The 21,198-nt window shown below is 41.1% G+C and overlaps 1 protein-coding gene and 1 non-coding gene across 4 annotated transcripts in view; one reads left to right on the top strand and one right to left on the bottom strand.

Annotated features, from left to right (window-relative positions):
- ZCWPW1 (zinc finger CW-type and PWWP domain containing 1) overlaps positions 1-21,198 on the bottom strand; it is a 23,929-nt gene extending 2,731 nt beyond the window's left edge. The window contains exons 1-13 of one of the 3 annotated variants that reach the window (XM_070780158.1): positions 21,038-21,198; positions 13,206-13,267; positions 12,201-12,454; positions 11,649-11,727; positions 10,716-10,809; positions 10,264-10,421; positions 9,943-10,062; positions 4,482-4,598; positions 3,654-3,774; positions 2,744-2,819; positions 2,236-2,340; positions 963-1,046; positions 299-365 (exon numbers count right to left, since the gene is read on the bottom strand). In XM_070780158.1, the coding sequence (XP_070636259.1) occupies positions 299-365; positions 963-1,046; positions 2,236-2,340; positions 2,744-2,819; positions 3,654-3,774; positions 4,482-4,598; positions 9,943-10,062; positions 10,264-10,421; positions 10,716-10,809; positions 11,649-11,727; positions 12,201-12,454; positions 13,206-13,233 (1,303 nt within the window). In that variant the 5' untranslated portion in view covers positions 13,234-13,267; positions 21,038-21,198. Of the gene's footprint in view, positions 1-298; positions 366-962; positions 1,047-2,235; positions 2,341-2,743; positions 2,820-3,653; positions 3,775-4,481; positions 4,599-9,942; positions 10,066-10,263; positions 10,422-10,715; positions 10,810-11,648; positions 11,728-12,200; positions 12,455-13,205; positions 13,268-21,037 lie in introns of all 3 variants that reach the window. The other 2 variants (XM_019988256.2, XM_070780157.1) reach the window with 2 other exon arrangements.
- Positions 5,001-5,107, top strand: LOC139179832 (U6 spliceosomal RNA). The gene has a single exon (XR_011564187.1). It is a non-coding gene; the product is annotated as a U6 spliceosomal RNA (small nuclear RNA).

Genomic DNA, 21,198 nt, shown 5'->3' with positions numbered 1-21,198 from the left:
TCGTATTTTCTCCGTAAAATCTGCTGTCAGATTATCATGGTTCTACCCTCTTCCAAGTCCTGTCACTAGTCAACATGCACCCTCCCTCCCTACTTCCTTTTTTCTCCATTCCTCTCTCTCCCCATGTGTCCATCCATCCATCCCAGACATTTGCTCAACGGCATTTATGTAAAGCTTCATATTATAGAATCCAGAACTAGGTTGACGGCACTGGATATAAAATAAAAGCTTCAGCAGCTGCCCTCATGAAAGAATCCCTTCCCTCCCTCTCTGGTCCTTAGCCTCCTACTTATCCTACCTTTTTCTTCCCCATCATTGTCAGGTCCACTGTATCGGCTCCAGAAACCAAACAAGTTAACCCGCTCCTGAGGGAGCCAAGAAACAAAAGCATCATCCACTGGTCTCCCAGGGGCTAGTTTTGCCCCTGTCTTCAAGGTTTCTAGTTATAGAGTTTGTATTCATATTCCACATCGTTTTCACTTGAAACTTCACATTAGGTTTATCTAAATTTTTGGAGAACTTAACTACTATATTATAACATTATACAATATTATTGTAACTTCTTTTTCCAGTTTGTTTATAATTCAGTTAATAACTGGGAAGAGGAAATTAACTGTTTGTTATTCTCCACCCCCTACCCAAAGGCAGGATTTGAGGGTAAAACTAACTCCACAGAATAAGGTACATACACCTGAGACTTGAAGTTAAACAGGGTGGTGGGATTCCCTCTACCACAAACTGTCTCTGTTTGGACAGAGAAAAAATTCCATTTGTCCAAGGGTAGGGAAAAGAATGGATAGTTTAAAGAGTCAAAGGAACTTGGCCTGGGAAGAAAAGACTAGTTCTAGAACTAAGACTGTGTAAGAGGGAAGGAGAGCCAATTTTCTACAGGAGGGACTGTATGACTTGTTTTGCGTCCCAAGTCCCAAAGAGAAGGAGGTGTGTGATCTAAACTTTCCCACCTGAATACTGATCTGCTCTGCCTTTTGAGCCATCATCAGGGCTACCAACAGTTTCTGGCTGCAGTCCTTATTTTTGCACTTTCTCTGAAATGAAAGAAGATTAGAGTCAGTGATAAACATTAGGGAAGTGACTCCAACATACTGTTACTCACCAGACATTATCTTTACATTTATCTCTACTTCCTGGTATTGATATGATACTCCTATTCTTAATCTTTTGAGCTCAGAAACACAGTCCTCCCTTGTACCCAAACAAACCTTTCATCAATTTCTAGCAATATTTTCAACCAACATTTTGGCATCCTCTCCAAAGTAAAGCCCATGGAAATTTGTAGAGGCAAAATTAAAGGAGTTCAGATGACTGCACTTTTAAGCTTCTCACAAGTTTCTTTATATCCAGCTACTTGATTTAATACTCACGGCCTGATTATCTAAGGTCCCTGAGCTCCTAGGCCTCACTGGTTAAGGCCCAAAATGATTATGGGCTTCCCCGGTAGCTCAGCTGGTAAAGAATCTGCCTCAAAGCAGGAGACACTTGTTCAATTCCTGAGTCAGAAAGACCCCTTGGAGAAGGGATAGGCAACACACTCCAGTATTCTTGGGCTTCCCTGGTGGCTCAGATTGTAAAGAATCTGCCTGCAATGCAGGAGGCCTGGATTATATTCCTGGGCTGGGAAGATCCCCTGGAGAAGGGAATGGGTACCCACTCCAGTATTCTTGCCTGGAGAATTCCAGGAGGAAATATCACTTAGTTATTTCAGTGGTTCTCAACCAGGGGAGACTTTATTTTTCTCCCAGAAGATATTTGACAATGTCTAGAGACAATTTTTCGGTTGTCACAACTAGGGTGAGGGCTACTACTGGCTAAATGCCATTAGAGCCCATGGATGCTGCTAAATATCCTATAATGCCTAGGACAGCCCCTCATAATAGAAAATTATCTGACCCAAAATGTCAATAGTGTTGAGACTGAGAAACCCTGAGTTAATCTGTGCCTTCATTTCTATCACACTTGCTTTGGCTAACCTGCAGAAAACCATGGTCTTCATGAAGGCCCTCTATCTGCAGACAGGGAATGAAACTAAGAAAAATCATTTTCCTGCTGCAATCATGGTAGAAGGTGTTCCTCATGAATAGCCTCACCCTGGCATACTTGGTCAGACATGCAATTTCCTCCTGGCACAGCTTCCTCCAGGAAAAGTCACATTTAATAAAGGGAAGATTTTGTTTCTCAAGTTCCCTATATCACAACTGACCCCTGAAGGTTACTCACCACTCCACTTAGCTCCAGGGTCAGCTCCTGGAAGTTCTTTAGCATGTTGACTGGGATCCAAGCACGAGAGACTGTTTCTCCAAAAAATGTCACATGGTACTTGGACTGTAATAAAAGATAGCTTTGTTATAGCCTCTTGTCCTTCTTGCTCTGACCTGCTAACCAGGAAAAGGCAGGAGAAGAGCTGAGAATTCACAAGAAAGGAAGTGCTGGGCCTTGTCTGTTCCTTTAAGCCTGACCCACCTATCCCACCTCATTCCATTGTTCTTCCATCCTGACCTCAGATATCCCAACCAAAGCCTATTTGTCAAAATCACAAATGTCCTAGTAATTAATAAATATTTAATTAGATATTTGTTTCTATATCCATTTGTCACTCTAGCTAAGAATTTGTTTCTGTTTGTGTCTGCTGGCTATGTCTGTATTTCTATCTCTGTGCATCTATTAGGATGGATTTGTTCATTACTTTGCCCTGAGCACCTACCCACCCTGAACCAGGAAAACTCACCGGCAGGGAATCAAGATGAGAAGCAAAAAGAAAATATTCCCCCAGGTCAGGATCAGGTTCTACCATGCCTGGCCACCTGGAGAAGACAGATGGGTGTAGGGGATGGAAGAGAAGGGGTTATATGAGCAGAACACAAACTCATCAATATACATGTACGTGAAAGGGCACTGGGCTTCCCTTGTGTCTTAGATGGTGAAGAATCCACCAGCAGTGCAGGAGACCTGGGTTCGATCCCTGGGTTGGGAAGATCCCCTGGAGGAGGGCATGGCAACCTACTCCAGTATTTTTGCTTGGAGAATCCCATGGACAGAGGGCTACAGTCCATAGGGTTGCAAAGAGTCGGGACACACCTGAAGTGACTTAGCACACAAAAGGGCAGTACGTTTTGCAAATAAAGGATCCCCCAAATAGACCCCTCTGTCATCCCTCCACAGTGGTCACTACCAAATGACTGAGGTAACTTCCATCAATGTACAAAGAAGCTCAGAATCTTCCTCCTACAAAATATCTTATCTTCTAGGCCTCCTGGCAACCCTGAGAACAAAAATCTTCTGACTTGGGACATCTCCAAAGAAGAAACTCTTCCACCCTTCCCTTTCCTCTTTACTTTGTATATCTCTCCTTTCCTAATGTCTAAAAAAAAATCTTAGAGCCACTCATCTCTTTCTACCCATTCAGGGTAGAACTGGCTGACCCTTTTCACCAGGGACATACCACATCCACCATGAAATCTCTAGAAATCACTCTTTCAAAGCCTCCAAGATTATTCCTTTATATTCTCCCTCACCCATGCTCTTTATAAGGCAGGTAACATTTCCATTATAAATCCCTTTCATTTTCTTCCCTCTCTGCCTGAAGCTACCACTCTCAAGTTTATGAAGGATGCTCTGACTCTACCATGGCACCCTACCAGGGGTAGCCGTATTGCTTGGCCCAGATGATGGATCCTGGGATGTAGGAGGCATAGGCCACATCACTTTCATGACCAGTCCAGGTCTCCTCAGGGATATCACAGCGATTATACTGCAAGTCTGCCAAGAGAGGAGGAGTGCAGGGAAAGAAAGGGCCTCATGAGGTGAAAATCTGGATGAGGGCAGAGGAAAGGTCAAGAAGAAATTGTTATATGCAGCAGGTAAGACCAAAAGGACACTTGGAAGACAGGCCTGAAGGATGAATAAAGGCTCATGAAGGAAATGCAGCTAGAGCTAGGAGAAGCAGGAGTTATGTTCTGTAGAAAGAGATCCCAAACTTCCACCTACACATGTCTGACCCTGCTTCCACCTGTGTAACATCATGAAGATAATTTCTCCAATATTCTGTTTTCTCATCTGTAAAATAGCTGGGCAGGACTAGATCTTCATAATCTTTTTTAAGTAGTCAAACATTCTAGAATTCTAAGCCACTGAATCTTTCTCACTGGCTTTTCCTCATATATCCCATACCAACCCAATACCAAAAGTCTAGTCAGACTAACAGGGTCAAACCAATGCAGAAGAAGATGGAATTTACTCAGAACAATCGTTTAGATTCCAGGACCCCCCTACTCTTCAGAGTGTCTTCCTCTATCCCTTTATGCCAAATTCATTTTGAAAAGACATCAAGATCCCCGCCTCTCCCCAAATGCTAACTACAGGGACCCCTGGATTTATAACTATATTTTTGTCATATTTAATCTAAAGGATGAAAGCAGGGAAAGAAAGAAAGGAACATAAAAACTGAAAAGAAATTTCCATTTTACCTGTGTTCTGGTCACAGGACCAATTATCTGGGAGGACTGAGGGGTCAATGTTCCCACGTAGCCGCCTCCATTTCTCACAGTTTGGGGAGGAACACTGGACCCAGACTAGACATTGACCTGTCACAGCAAAGAAACCTGAAATAAGAAGACTCAAAAATACGTTCTTCCTTCTTCAATTTAATTAAAATTAATATACTCCCTGCCGCCACCACCTCTGCAAGAATCACACAGCTCTAGAGATCAACTTGTTCAAGCCCTGACTTATAAACAGTAAAACCAAAAGCTCGGAAGAGATAACTGACTGCTAAAGGTCAGTCTAAATTGGGGGCAAAGCTGAACTTGGAACCCAGGTCTCACACCTCAGTCTCTCTGCTGAACCACCTATCACCTCTTCTCCCCTGGGGCAGAAAGCAGTGTTTCCTGTATTTCCATTTTCTTTAAAAGGCTGCCTGGCATCTTTTTGGCTACTGCCTCATTTCCTGGCTGCATGTCACTACTAAAAAGTTCTCCTGAAGGACTGTGCTCGCTTTGGCAGCATATAGACTAAAATTGGAGCAATACAGAGAAGATTAGCATGGCCCCTATGCAAGGATGACACGCAAATTCGTGAAGCGTTCCATATTTTTTAGAAAAATGGTACTGAAGAATTTATTTACAGGGCAACAATGGAGAAACAGACATAGAGAATAGATTTATGGACATGGGGTGAGGGGAGGAGAGGGTGAGATGTATGGAAAGAGTAACATGGAAACTTACATTACCATATATAAAATAGATAGTCAATGGGAATTTGCTGTATGGCTCAGGAAACTCAAACAGGGGCTCTGTATCAACCTAGATGGGAGGGATGGAGAGGGAGATTGGAGGGAGTTTTAAAAGGGTGGGGATATATGTATACCTTATGGCAGAAAGTGAAGAGGAACTCAAAAGCCTCTTGATGAAAGTGAAAGAGGAGAGTGAAAAAGTTGGCTTAAAGCTCAACATTCAGAAAATGAAGATCATGGCATCCGGTCCCACCACTTCATGGGAAATAGATGGGGAAACAGTGGAAACAGTGTCAGACTTTATTTTTCTGGGCTCCAAAATCACTGCAGATGGTGACTGCAGCCATGAAATTAAAAGACGCTCACTCCTTGGAAGGAAAGTTATGACCAACCTAGATAGCATATTCAAAAGCAGAGACATTACTTTGCCAACAAAGGTTCATCTAGTCAAGGCTATGGTTTTTCCTGTGGTCATGTATGGATGTGAGAGTTGGACCGTGAAGAAGGCTGAGTGCCGAAGAATTGATGCTTTTGAACCGCAGTGTTGGAGAAGACTCTTGAGAGTCCCTTGGACTGCAAGGAGATCCAACCAGATCATTCTGAAGGAGATCAGCCCTGGGATTTCTTTGGAAGGAATGATGCTAAAGCTGAAACTCCAGTACTTTGACCACCTCATGCAAAGAGTTGACTCACTGGAAAAGACTCTGATGCTGGGAGGGATTGGGGGCAGGAGGAGAAGGGGATGACAGAGGATGAGATGGCTGGATGGCACCATTGACTCAATGGACGTGAGTCTGAGTGAACTCCGGGAGTTGGTGATGGACAGGGAGGCCTGACGTGCTGCTATTCATGGGGTCGCAAAGAGTCGGACACAACTGAGCAACTGATCTGATCTGATCTGATGGATGATTGATGTTGAGGTTTGACAGGAAACAGCAAAATTCTGTAAAACAATTATCTTTCAATAAAAAAATAATTAAAGAACAAAAAAAGTTCTTCTGAAGGACTAACCAGCATTTCTTTTGTGCACAGCATCCAGAGTTCCTCTTTGAACTAACCTGTCCTATTTGAATTAACCTGTCACCAAATCACCAAGTTGCAGCCTTTGGGACCAAGAGCTCTGAGTTCACCCCTCACCAAAAGACAGGTTTAAGCCTATCGTTTCTCAGTCAACTATTTACTTCAGGCCCTGCTCAAAGGCCAAACATTCTTTTTATCCATTACATTCCAAACTCTCATCCCCACCTTTCTCTACCCCACATCTTCTAGGCTGACCCAAAGCTCCACACACCCCTTTCTCCCTCCCAAACTCTTCCACTATATTATTTGGAAATGAAAATGAAATTAATATTCTTTGGAATTCCGGGCAAGAGTAACTAAAATCCACATATCTTCAACCTGTTCTCTGAACCTCTGCCTCCTTTTTGAAATCTGGTGATGCAGAAATCTGGTGATGCTGCCCCAACCCAACCCCACCTGACCCATGCAGCCCTCTAAGCAGAAGCTGTTCTTCTCACATCCCCCAGGCCAGAAAGTGGGGCCAGTATCACCCTTTCCGCCCATTGACACTTGCAGACCATTACTATCCTCCATTCTATAAAAACACTCCCTCCCTTAAGGTCCAGGCCATGAGATACACTGCCTTCTTATCTCCCTTGCAATGACAATGCTGCTATCTGGTTCAGTCTTTTCCTTCTCTCTGCCTCCTGCCCTCATAGATTACCATATATCCACAAGGGTAATGTACAAGCACCACATACCTTCTCCTCCATGCCACCTCAGTAACCCCTTCACCTCAGGAACCCACTCCCATCCTGCATGGCCCCCCGAGTCATCTGCAGGGACTGTACACTCCCCTGAATCACTTATCTAAACTCTTCTCTGATAAAAATGCCCCATCCTTCCACCTTGCTCCAAGAACTCATGGCAACTTTCCCTTTATCTAGATCTCCAATCCACTGGCCCCACCTTCCTCTCAACTAGTAGCAACCTCTTTTCTTCACTCTGTAGTTACGCACATTTGATTTCCTTAGATTCTCTTGCAGACATCATCAACTCCCTTTCCCTCTGTCCTTCCCCCGACTCAGCTGGCAAACACAATTCTGAATGAACCCACTCTTTTTCTGTGCCTACACTCATTCAACTGAGCTTTGCTAGAGAAAATCACTGACCAGGTACACCATATATTCAGTTAACAACACCAACCAATATGTTTCTCTAGTAAGTTCACTCTCTCACTTGTCAGTTTACCTTAAATGCTGAAACGTAAGGGATGCCCTCCATCCCACCAAAATCATCCCTCAGCAAAGTAGATGACTTACATTTGGGTCCTTCCAAAATATCTCATATTATGGATCACTTTCTCAGTTATTTTGAATAATTAAGTACTGGTTGGGAATGATGTATTAGTTTGAAATGACAGTTGCCACTGACAGTTGTAGATGTTTACAGAGGTAACCTGGCAAGGCTAGAAAAGAGAGTGGGAGAAAGGGCCAGGGACCATAAAAGAGAACAGAGATCAAGAAAATAAATGGTAGTTGTAAAAATATAAATATTCATGAGGAAATGAATGGGTAAAAAATCATCCTAATGCTATAAACCTAGATATTCATGGTTTAGGATGATATTTCTATGACAGTTTTAAAGACATACAGTTCCTTAGAGTTTCCTTTCCAACAACTTAGAAAGCAAAGATGTGTTAGAAAACTGAAGTTCAGATGTGGCTCTGTGTTAATGAAGGCTAATGTCATAGACACACAGGTAAAGAGCATTTCAGTTAATGCTAATTTGTGAAACACCAGCTTCCTTGGGTTCTGTGATCCCTCATTCTCCCTTTTCCCCTCTCCCCTTCCATTTTTCTGGTAACTTAATTGGGTTCACCTCATTCTCTGTCTAATCTCTAAATTGGAGTCCCAAAGCCTAATCATGGGTCTTCACTCCCATCTGCACTTTCTCCTGAGGTCAGCTTACCCATATCCTCTATTTGAAACCCATTTTCATACCTGACAACACAGAGATGTATGCCAGTGGCCTCTGTTCTGAGCTCCCAGTTCCTATAGCCACCTTGCTCTTTGACATCTCTATTTGGAGGTCTCACAACAATCTCAAAACCAATGAGTCCAAACCCAGATTCTTGATCTCATCCTACAGAACTGCTGTTCACCTGCTCCTTTCACACAACTGCTCAAACCCTCTTCTCTCTCACTTTCCAATATTCAATTCATCACCAAGTTCTGACAACCCTATCTCCAAAACATATCGTAAAACCATTTGCTTTTCGTCTCCTTCATCATCCTAATCCAAGCCACCAAAATATTTAATCCTAGCACTAACTTCTTAACTGGTCTACTCTTGGCTTCTCATACTCCATTCTCCAATTAATCACCAAAAGGATCTGTTTAAAACATCAATTTGAGGATGCCACTTCCCTGGTTAAAACCCACCAGGGGCTTCCCACTATACTTAAGATGAAATTCTCACTTTGTAACATGGTCTTTGAGCTAGCCACTGCTACCTCTTTATGAAGGAGGAAACAGACAGAACAGGCTCCATCTCGAAACGGGACTCCATCTTGGGCCGGACTGTGGACTTTTGAGCTCTATGCCCAGTATCTATGGAAACGACATACCAATTGGAAAACCAGGCCCCTGGAAGGAAGAGCCCCAGGGCTCATACCTAGACTCTCCCTCGCCTGAAAGAATACCCTAATTAACTGTGGAACTGAATAGAATCATACATTCTATTATGTGTACTGGGGTATGACCACAGGCCTATTGATAATTGTCCAGTGTTAACTACCTAGGCCTAAGGCATATGAATCAGGGTTAACTTTGTATTCTCTTTTCCTTTGTTCAGACCAGTTCCAGGGAATTTAGGGAGGTGGGTTTGGGCAGGTATACTTAGGGTATATAAGGTTTTCACAAAAGCTGGTCGGGGTCCTTGGCTAAGAGGAGACTCTGCCTTGCACCCGCCCGTGTAATAAACTTCACTCCATTATCTGCCCTGTCCTTCTGAGTCTGTTTTCCGGAATGTGTGGCTGTAACAGTTCCATTTATCTACAGCCACTCTGCAGCCTTGCTTCCCTTGCTCTCTGAATCCCAGTTATACCAGGTTTCTTTTGGTATCCAGAGTAAGCCAAACTTCACCTTATCTAAAACTTTCTCCCACACACTTTAGTTGGCTAACTTCTACTCTTGCTACAGTTTTCAGCGTAAATGTTATTTCCTTCCAAATGCATTCTCTGACTGATCCTATCTTAATTAGATCTCCACCATTTCCTCTCAGGACATTGTCTTCCTTCCCTTCACAGAACTTTAAGCAAATTTTATTTACTGGATACTCCCTTTCTACTACCTACTCCAGGAGTACCCATCTCTCCTTGGCAACTGTAAAAAAACAGGAAGAGTGGCTCACTGATAGTAAGAAGCCTACACATTTCACTATAATCACAATTCAACCCACAAGCACTGCGAAAAAATAAACTTCCTCCAACAACTATGGATTATATGACTGAATAACTGAATGAATGAAATAGCTCTCTCGCTTCCTCAGCACTATATCCTCTTAACAAGTAGCTGTGTGAGATAAACTATAGTCTTTGGAGAATTTGCTCTAACATCCTAACTGGTCGTTACCCTTCTCCTCCACCTCCAATTTTCAAGTTCCAAGTAGGTTTGTCAAACCATGGTTGAACTTACCAAAACCACTTCCTTCTCCTTTTTGTTGGTCCCTGTTCTGGGAATGATCCTGAATAGTTTTCTTATGTTGGTCATCCTGTCTGTGCTCATGTCCACTTTGGTCTTTCTCCATTTTCTCATCTTCTGAGAAGATAAAAGAAAAACATCATAGGGTTAAGGGATGAAGAGAATATTTGTAGATAGTAAAAGAAGGAAGAAGAATCACAGTTCATTAGTTTTAAGTCTTGGGCTGAAAATTCTCAGTATGCCCACTGTCCCATTCCCTAATTTCATGGAATAAGTACTTGAGCCAGATGTCAAAGTATATCGGATTATACTTACGAGCTTCCTTCTTTCTTTTGCTTAAGGAGAGTTTATTGAATTTCTTCTCAGAGGATGCAGAATCTGGCTGGCCTGGCTTAGATATCTTTATCTCAGGGATTATTCCATCTTCCTGAGAGGCTGAAATCTCTAGAATAGGAGGTACCACTACTCTGTCTCTGCAAATAAGATTTTTAATTAAAAGACAGAAAAGGGCAATTTGTAGTACCCCTCTTTTGAAAAAACCTAAGGGTAAAAGTTAGGAGGACAGAAGACTTGCAAGTTCTCCATGGCCTCCTGGGGTCATTTTATCCATTTACTGGCCTATTTTCCCAGTTCAAGTATCTTTCCTGAGATGAGAGAAATCTACCAAGATATGAAAAACATCTAGATAGAAAGACAGATAGATGGATAATCATTTATCAGTATTAAGTCTACCCTGTGATCAACTCGCCGCACTGGGATAAACTTACCCATCAGCATTATTATTATCAGAAGTATTAGAAGAAGCAATTCCTGGTTCCTTGTCTAATTGGGTACATCTTGTAGGCTGGGTACAGGAAGTCTCTGAAAAATCAAGGCTAGATTCCATCCTCCCAAAAGAAAATACTATAAGCAGAGAAGCAACCAAAGAAAATAACTACTCCATTATTTGCAAACTGTAACCTTTCATTAACATATCTCCCATCAGTTGCCTGAATGAACTTACCTTTAGACTTTTGCCATACCATAGAACTTTCAAGTTTTTTAATTCTCAGGAAAAACCACAAATCTGTATCTTTCTGAAAGCTTTTCCAGATGGATTCGCCTATTCTAGGATAGTCAGGTAATGTTAATTTTGTGTACATAACAGAAATTTTAGGTATATCTTTTATATAATTTGTCCCTCAAGCTTTCTCTAGAAGTGGAAGTATACCTAAGAAAAGCTTAAAGTATCAAACCACTGTCCTTAGCCTCAAGACCTTACGGAGTAAGGCTTCAGGGCCTATACTACAGAGTTTCTTATTCTAAAAATCAAATTCCTGAGCAAATGTTAAAACAGTATTGCAAATAGAAATATATAAGAAATGGAAACTAAGGTCTTCAAATCTGGGAAAAATAATTTATCTTTTCTATGAAAATTGTAAACATATAAAAATAAATTTAAATTACATTTAAAAATCTAGATGAAGCTATATTTATATTCTGAAGTCAAGGTAATCTAATTTTCTAAAAGTCTATACCTTCTAAGATGGTTTAGCTATAGTCCTGTTGATACAAGATGAGTATTTAAAACTATTTCGAAGTCTCATCTAATATTTCCTTATGTAGAAAGATGGAGAGAAGGAGAGATGATATTAACTTACTCCACCCTTCAGATAATTTCTTTGCCTAACTGAAACTCTATCTTTCACTAAAAGCCATACCCAAGCACTCCTGGAAGGACTTCTGTAGCACAATCTGGACAATCTCCTCAAATTCTGCATTGGTAAGAGTTGATTTTTCCTGCAGAGAGACAGGTAGGGGAGAAAAACTGCTAATCTTTCCCCATTCCTCCTCTGTAGGAAGGAGGAAACCTCCTTTGGATGAGGCAGCAAGTTCACAAAACTAAGAGCATGAAGTCAACGTAAAGATGCCATAAATTCTATCACAGATCGCCTGGGAGTAAGAAGTCAAAGAAAAGGAAAACACTGATAAAGTCTCTACTTCTACTCTCACCTACATCCCATCTCAGCCCCTACCTGCCCAGTATTCCCTGCTAAATGCTTTCATTAAAACATTTTTTACCTCTTTGAGAATAGACACCCCCACACAAGAAAAAAAAAAACTGAAACTACAGGATGAATCTCCCCTGTGATATTTCCTATATTCAAATTTATGTTATAAATATTTAAATGTCTTCTGAAATGGAAAGATCCTGTTTGCCCAGGCTGGATGACAAGAAGCTATCCCACTACAGCCATCCTTTTGATTTTTACCTTTTCTTTCTTTGCGTTCTTGCTGTCTTGAGCCTTTCCTTGTATCTCCTGGCCATTGCCTGGACCATTCTCTGTGGTTGTTTTCTTCTTCTTCTTCTTCTCTAACCCGGCCTTTAGCAGGCTTGGCCTGACCTCTGCCTGTGGGGAACTGATCTCCAGGATCTCCTCCTTTGATGAGTTAAGGTTATAGGACATCAGGCTATGCAATTTTTGTGCAGGCGGGGCAAAGGTATTTTTTGGTCCCTTCCCACATTCTGAAAGAAATTTTGTCATCAAATGTAATTTGTGAAACATGGAATCTAACACAGAAATTGCCAAACACTGCCCACTGACTGACAGTATCAGAATTATCTGGAGAGACCTTTTAACAAATTCAGATTCCTAGGCCTCTCCTTACCAAACTTCCCCAGGCCCCCACCTTCTCACCCCTGCCCTAAGATTGTGACGAAGTAGTCTGAAGTGAGACCCAAGAATCTGTAATTTTATAAGGCTATCCAGCTAACTCAGATGCACTTCCAGGTTTAGGAACCACTGAGTAATTCAAAAGTGATAAATACAAGTATGAGGAAAACAGAAATATTCAAATACGAAATTTTTAAAATTTGCTTTTTAAAAATTTTGCACAAAGTGTTATGGGAAATTAGAGGAAAATTTTTAAAAACTAGTAAAAATCTACAAAGGATGCAATGAAAACTGTACTGATCCTCCCGGGCATAAGAAATGTACCTTTATTTGGAGCTTCCATAATATTTTGTATCTATCCTGTGGCATTTACCATATTCAAAGTTATTTATAAGTATTTAAATGGCTCTTCTCTCCCTACAAGTTCATACATTTCTTGAGTAAGACTGTTCTAAGTCAAATATATTTACTCAAAGTGCCTAGAAAAGCAGTAACTTTAACAAAGTGAACATGAAATACATATGAACTGAGCTTCCCTTTGGTAGGAAAGGTGTCCAGATGACCTAAGACTGAGAAAGAAGAGGAAAATAACTCTTGACTCACTTTCTTTACTCTCCAAGGTTGGCATCATTCAGCTCAGAAGCTACACTTTCTTTATGCCTCTGCTGAAAAAGAAATGAACAGTTATGCTCTGATGAACAAAATTTATTTTATTGAAGCATAGTTGATTTATAATGTTAATTTCTGCTACACAGCAAAGTGATTCAGTTATATATATATATATATATATATATATATATGTATACAGTACTGATTGAACATGATTTTAAACTTTCTCCTCTTGCCTTCTTGGGTTCAGGGTGATAAACTCTTTAAGGGTCTATCAGGCAGATTTAGAGTCGGACAGGGCTGAGCGACTTCACTTTCACTTTTCACTTTCCTGCACTGGAGAAGGAAATGGCAACCCACTCCAGTGTTCTTGCCTGGAGAATCCCAGGGACGTGGGGAGCCTGGTGGGCTGCCGTCTATGGGGTCGCACAGAGTTGGACACGACTGAAGCGACTTAGCAGCAGAAGCAGCAGGCAGATTTACCCAACTAGTATTGATCAGGCAATTCCTGACTGGTTTAAGATTCCATTTCTGAGAGAGCCAAAACTGTAATTAAATTGTCTTGGTTTAGTGATAGGAGGCTTAGCATAAGCAATCCCATCCTTTGCCTGGGATGCCTAACCTACATTTTCTGCCTTATTGACTACAATCCTACTCTTGGGCAGTGCCAATTAAATGCTGGAGGATAATGAAGGTTGTTTTAAAGATTAGCAACAATCTTTAGTGTTTTAAGTGTTTAGAACTATGTCCAACATGAGGTAGGCACTTATAAGTAGGTGGAAATGATAGTGGTAGTGATTTGTTAAAAAACACACACACACAAAATTCAACTGAGTAAATTTTAAGGATCTTTTTGGCTTTATTCAACAACTCATGAATTGGGCAGCATCGAATCTATCAGATGGATAGGAGCTCCAAGGAACTATACAAAATTAAACACTTTTACAGGGAGAAGACATAAGGAACACAGGTGTAATACTAGGCAAAAAAAGAAAGAAAGAAAAAGAAAAAGGCAAACTGGTTATACAAGGTTACTTTCCTTTAAGGGTCTATCAGGCAGATTTACCCAACTAGTGCTGATCAGGCAATTCCTGACTAGTTTAAGATTCCATTTCTGAGAGAACCAAAACTGTAATTAAATTGTCTTGGTTTAGTGATAGGGGGCTTAGCATAAGCAACCCCATTTGGTGACCCTTATTGAAACAAGATGTGTTTTTAACAGCCAAAAGTAAAAGTAGTAGTAGAGTAGCGGCATTAGGGTATAGACCTTCCTGGAGTTAAACAGTGAGATTTTTCTTCAGAGCAATAACCTTTCACAAGGTTCTTCTAAATACTCAAAACAAATACACTGTAGATTCACTTATCTATTTCAGACATCCCTATTTATAGAGAACCCCCTTTTAACGTCACTATAATGTATTATCTTCCTTTTACATAGATCTTCTAGTCCAATAAATTTCCCAATGTGCTAGATTCTTATATTAATAATTTTTATTCATGGCTCAGAAATATTTAGTAACCAGCAGATGTTTTTGAACCGTGGTGTTGGAGAAGACTCTTGAGAGTCCCTTGGACAGCAAGGAGATCAAACCAGTCAATCCCAAAGGAAATCCACCCTGAATATTCATTGGAAGGACTGATGCTGAAGCTCCAATACTTTGGCCACTTGATGTGAAGAGCCAACTCACTGGAAAAGACTGATGCTGGGAAAGTTGAAGGCAAAAGGAGAAGAGGTGGCAGAGGATGAGATATTTGGATAGCATCACCAACTCAACGGACATGAATTTGACCAAACTCCGGGAGATAGTGAAGGACAGGGAGGCCTGGCATGCTGCAGTCCATGGGGTCACAAAAAGTCAAACACAACTTAGTGACTGAACACAGAGGTCTCCAGAGAAGCTAGTAATAAGAATCTAGCATATTCATTCCATATCCATAGTTTATCTGTAGCTATCTACTCAGATATGTTCTATACAACATCAGCATGTTTCATTACTGCTACCAAAACTGTGACTAATAATAAATACACTTATTGGGCACTGACTATAATCTTTCAATATGTCATCTCATTTAATTCTCCCAATAAATCTATGAGATTGATGCCATTTTACACTTGGGGAAATTGACACTGAAAGGGAGTCAGAGATATTAAGTAGCTGATAAATGGTAAAATCAGGATTAGAATCTGTCTGGTTTGCGTCATGAACTGTGCTACACTACATCCCAGTAGTCTAGTTCAGTAGTTCAGTGCTTCACACCCGTTTTAACATCACAGCACACATGTAAAGCATACACTAAAAGTAAACACTGAAACAGACAGAAAATATTTCTAGGTACTTTAGGGTAAAAGGACCAGGCTGCTCACAGCCATAGACAACTGAGGGATGGGAGAAGGAGGCCTCCAGCCACACCAAAGGCTGAAGAGGTTACAATCTCTAGCTGTATGTCATTTGTGACCCGGCACGGTGCCAAGACTCATCTTATGATGTTCCAAGAACTTATACATTTTCCAGTCTTCACTTTCCACTACTGATGTTATTTCTACACAGCTGTGGTCTACCAAAACCTCAGTGTTAACACATGGTAGAGTAAGATGAATCCAGGTCTTTGACTTCTAAATTCTAATAACATGTCTATTCTTCTCAGTGATATGATTTCTGGCTGTTGGTTTTGAGTACTTTGACGGCCTTCGACCTGAAACTCAATCCTTTAACTCTGCTATCTCCCACTATAAAGAGATCCAAGAGGTTTCCAAGGTGGCCAGTGGTAAAGAATCTGCCTGCCAATGCAGGAGAAATCAGTTTAACCCCTTATCTGGGAAGATCCCACATGCCATGCAGCGATTAAGCCCATGTGCCAGGACTACTGCGCCTGTGCTCCAGAGCACGGGAGCTGCCACTGCTGAGCCCACGTGCTGCAACGACTGAAGCCCCCGCACCTTGAGCCTGTGCTGCAACAAGAGAAGCCACTACAGTGAGAAGCCTGTGCACCACAACTGGAGAGTAGCTCCCGCTCATTGCAACCAAAGAAAAGTCCGAGCAACAACAAAGACAAAGAAACAAAGAAAATGAATAAGTAATAATAAAAAAGAGAGAGATCCAAAAGCTGCATAAAATGGATCTTTGGGTTCGTATATTTTTCTCTCTAAAGGGGCTGAAAATTTTATGACCCTCAAATGGCCAACTTAAACACTCAGTTGTTCAGGGTGTAGAATTCCACTCTCCAGATTCCAAGATGAATTCAAAAGTTACTGGGGACTTGACCTAGTGTGGCCACAGCATGGCTGAATATAAAGTCTTTTTAAATTTTTTTGGTATGTTTCTGTTCCTTTTCTTAATTCCATAAATGCAAATAATTGCTATGTGCTGGTTTGCAGTAATTCCTCTTCATTTATACTTGTCTAGTGTGTGTTAGTTGCTCAGTTGTGTCTGACTCTTTGTGACCCCATGGACCATAGCCCATCAGTCTCCTCTGTCCATGAAATTCTCCAGGCAAGAACCCTGGGGTGGGTTGCCATGCCCTTCTCCAGGGGAATCTTCCCAATCCAGGGATCGAACCCGGGTCTCCGCATTGCAGGCAGATTCTTTACCATTTGAGCCACCAGCAAAGCCCAATTTAAGGAGCACATTTTATCATGGTTTCCATCTTAACGTTTCACCAACTCCCAAACTTATTTGACAATCAAAGAAAAAGCAAGTAGGAAATTGGGGGAGAATCACTACAGCAAACTGGTCTCCTTCTTTACGATAACCGTAAATAGAAGCTACAAACTGTATAAAATTAGGCCACAAAGGGAATAATAATAATAATAAATGACAAACATATCTTCTCCCAGACTCTAAAATTCCAAAAATGACCATGAGAAGTCCCTATGAAGATAATCAGAATTACAAAACTATACTGAACGAGGAAAGCAAAATGAAATTAGTGTACTTGAGATGACAAAATTTGATTTTTTTTAAATTTTCATCTATACAATATGTTTGAGTATCCTTTAACCATCTCTGGAAGAATACACAAGAAATTGACAAAAATGTCTCAGTTGAGTGGAAACAGGTAGCTGAGAGTGGAAATGAGCTCTCTACTGTAGCCTCTTGTGTAACTCTAGTATTTTATACATAGACTGCCATTTCAAAGTGATTTTTAAATTCTATTTTTAAAATAAAATTTAAAAAAGAGTATTTTGATCAACCTAAAGAGGCAAAATTTTTCCAAGAGTTAAGTTTAAATCATTATCTAAGCCTATACTGACCTCTCTAGGCCAAAGTGTGTTACTGAAGCCCCAACCAACTAAATAAAATTGTGGATCATTGTTAAGTTAATAAGATGTAGTAAACGTATAAGCTTCCCTTATGGCTCAAACAGTAAAGAATCTGCCTGCAATGCAGGAGATAAAGGAGATGTGGGTTCGATCCCTGGATCAGGAAGATGCCCTGGAGAAGAAAATGGCAACCCACTCTAGTGTTCTTGCCCAGATAATTCCATAGACTGAGAAGCCTGCCAAACTACAGTCCATAGGGTCCCAAAGAGTCAGACACGACTGAGCATGCATGCAGAGTGAGGTTGTGATGAAGAACATTACTTATAAAGAAAATCTCTATCCTGATAAATAGAGAAGGCAAAGTTTGGAAGTCACTGTCTGATAAATCTCTGCTCCTCTGTTTCAGATTAAGTATTTGTTTCCACAATAACGAATACTGAAATGCACTTCAGAGAGAGAAAGACAATTTTAAAGATAGTTAATAAATATACAAGATACCACCAACTTTTACCTGGTCAGCTACGAAATGACTGGGGGCTCTAAACCCAGGAATAACATTTGAGATTTTAGTTTCTCTTTTCTTACCTTAGATGAAAAATATTGGGGAAAAAATCCAATAAAGCTTTAAATGTCAAAGTAAAAGAACTTCCATAACCAGATCCTAACTCCTCAACTGACATAAGAAAGAAAGGCGGATAAGAAGAGGGAAATAACTCAGAAGTAATAAAGGGACCTAAGGGAAGGTGAATGAGGTGTTCCAAAAGATAGTTTTCTTTCATTTGAACACCAAAAATCATCATACTGATTAGAAGATGAAATCACCTAGCTCAGCAGATCTCCAACTGCTTATCTGTGTTAGGTTTTCTCACATTCTTCAAACAAAACAAGATATCACAACACATTGAATTCAGAAACAGATGAAAATCCAGCTGTTTTCTATTAAGCCAGACATGAGAGAGATTTGCAGAAATGTAAAATAACACCATTCTTCATATTAAATTTTCTTTCACTTAGGAAACTATATTTTCATTTAAGTGTTATCTACATTAACATTATGTAAATGGTTTATTATCATTATTTTAAAATTAATAAATAGATTAATTTTTCTCAGTTTAATTTCTAATACTTAAGTATCAATGCACAGGTAAAGAGATATAAACCAATCTTTGGAGTTCTTCAAAATTTTTAAGAGTATAAAAGGATTCTCAGAGGACTTCCCTAGAGGTCCAGTGGTTAAGAATCTGCCTGCCAATGTAGTGGACACAGGATTGATCCCCGGTCAGGGAAGATCCCACATGCCGTGGGACAACTAAGCCCACAGCTTAGTTGTATATCCACAGCTACTGAGCACATGCTCTAGAGTCTAAAAGCCACAACTACTGAAGCCCATGTGCCCTAGAGCCCACGTTCTGCAACACAAGAAGCAAAGAGAAGCACATGCACCGCAACTGGAGAGTAGCTCCTGCTGCCCCAACTAGAGAAAGCCCACATGCAGAAACAAAGACCCCGTGCAGGCAAACAACCAAAAAAACCTTTTAAAAAATAACTTAAAAATAAATTTTACAAAAGATTCCAGGGCTTTCCTGGTGGCTCAGTGGTAAAGAATCTGCCTGCCAATGCAGGAGACTTGGGTTCAATCCTTGATCCTGGAAGTTCCCAAATGCTGAAGAGCAACTAAGCATTTGTGCCACAACTATTGAGCCTCTGCTCTAGAGCCGGTGCTCCACAAGAGAAGCCATCGCGGTGAGAAGCCCACACCCCGCAACTAGAGAGTAGACCCTGCTCACCACTACTAGGGAAAAGCCTGTGCAGCAATGAAGATCCAGAACAGACAAAAATAAATAAGTAAATTTAATTTAAAAATAAAGGGATTCTGAGACCAAAATATTTTAGAACTGACTTAGCTAAATAACTTAATTCAGTCTTGTCAATATTTTTCAAAAAGCCTTAATCCTCCTCCTCTCACTCGGAATGTGTTCACAAATTTCTCCCAAGTATCCAATTACTCCCTCTTTATATTGTCCCTGGAATCCTTGGTCTAAGAGAACAAAAATAAAAACTTTAGAATTGCCTTCTAACACAGACTCTGTGAGCCTCAAAAAATTGTATTTAAAAACTATATTTTGAGCAGAGAAAAAGAAAGATCAAGTTTCTATTCTCACTGAGCTGACATTCTAATGGGAGTAGACAATGATCAAAACAAGTAAATATATATATTGTAAAATAAATAAAGATTATATTTTCAGAGGAAGCACTTTTCTCAGAGTTACTTGAGATGCTATCTCCCAGGCTTGAGTTCCTCAGTATGTCCACCAAATAAAATATAACTCTCAAAAAACTAGATAATAAGATAAAGACTATATTTTAACTCTCCTTTAAGCTAGAGTTTGGTTTCTTCTTGTCTTAATGTCTAATGGTATGTACAGTCCTGCTCATTTTCATGCCTCCATCAGTAAATTTGTTCTTTCTTCCTTCCTTCTCTCATGTGCGCTCAGCAAGCATGATTCTAAACTTTAAACAAGACAGAAGGAAATAACTGATCCCAGCTACCCTTATTACCCATACTAGGCTGCCTAGCAAAACATTTGGGGCTTCCCCGGTGGCTCAGTGGTAAAGAACCCACCTGCCAATGCAGGTGAGGTGAGTTGATCCCTGGGTCGGGAAGATCCCCTGGAAATGGCAATGGCAATCCACTCCAATATCCTTGCCGGGGAAATCCCATGGGCAGAGGAGCCTGGCAGACTACAGTTCATGGGGTTGCAAAAGAGTCTGACACGACTTATCAATGAAACAAGACATTTACTGTCATAACTACTTTAAGTAAAACCTTTTACGGAATCTTCAAATTAATGGTGACTAAAGCTTAAAGTTCAGGGAGTGCAAGGAAGCAGAGAGACATGGCCAATTATCACCAAGACAGACTCTTTAGTACCCTGATCCTGGTTCAGACCCTTTCTACCTAACCGCTGAAAAGCTTCCACAGGTGCCCGGAATAATGCCAACCTCAAACTAGCCATTTTGTGTTCTTTCCAAGGGGCCATGCCCATGAACTCCCAGACCACTGCACCATTTCCCCTCACAGAGTGCCAAGGTTTGGAACAATAAAAGGCCTAATCTCACTTTTCAAACCAGAGGGAAGAACTTGGAGACACCCACATTTTCCCTCTTTCCTCACCAATTTTCTCTTAAAAGCACAGCAATTCAGACCGGAGGTACCACAGAGCCAGAAGTCCATGACTCCTCTAAGGGTAGAACAGTGGCTCTCTAACCTCTCCTCACCGTCAACAAACCCACCATGAGACAATTTCCCCTCAGCTCGCCCTCCCCATTCCCACCCCTAACCCACGGAGACACCAGGATCCTCATTCTCGCTCAGCTCGACACTGCGCACCATAATACTGAGTTACTTTTGGTTTTCTCTTAGGAGCAAGTCTGTGGTTAGAGATTCGGAGGAGAAGGATAAGAGCTAGCCATCACCCTGAGGAGAAAACTTTTCCTCAGGCGACAGGTGCCAAGACTGGCCAAGCCTAGAACCTTCAGGTGCAAGCGGAAAAACACCAACTACCTTCTGGTGCGTAGAGGATCTAAGGGTGAGGAGCAGACAGAGTTATTGCAGCGATTCCACCAGCCGCGCGAACCTCCAACCAGTTTTCCCGCCACCAAGGATAGGCGCGAGGCCACTCACAAGCCCCACCTCCTCCGGCGGCGTGCTCGCAGGGCTAACGC

This window comes from Bos indicus, chromosome 25 (genome assembly GCF_029378745.1).
Source record: "Bos indicus isolate NIAB-ARS_2022 breed Sahiwal x Tharparkar chromosome 25, NIAB-ARS_B.indTharparkar_mat_pri_1.0, whole genome shotgun sequence".
NCBI lineage: Eukaryota > Metazoa > Chordata > Mammalia > Artiodactyla > Bovidae > Bos > Bos indicus.
Note: the sequence above shows the minus strand (reverse complement) of the source record. Positions and strands in the feature narration are given on the sequence as shown.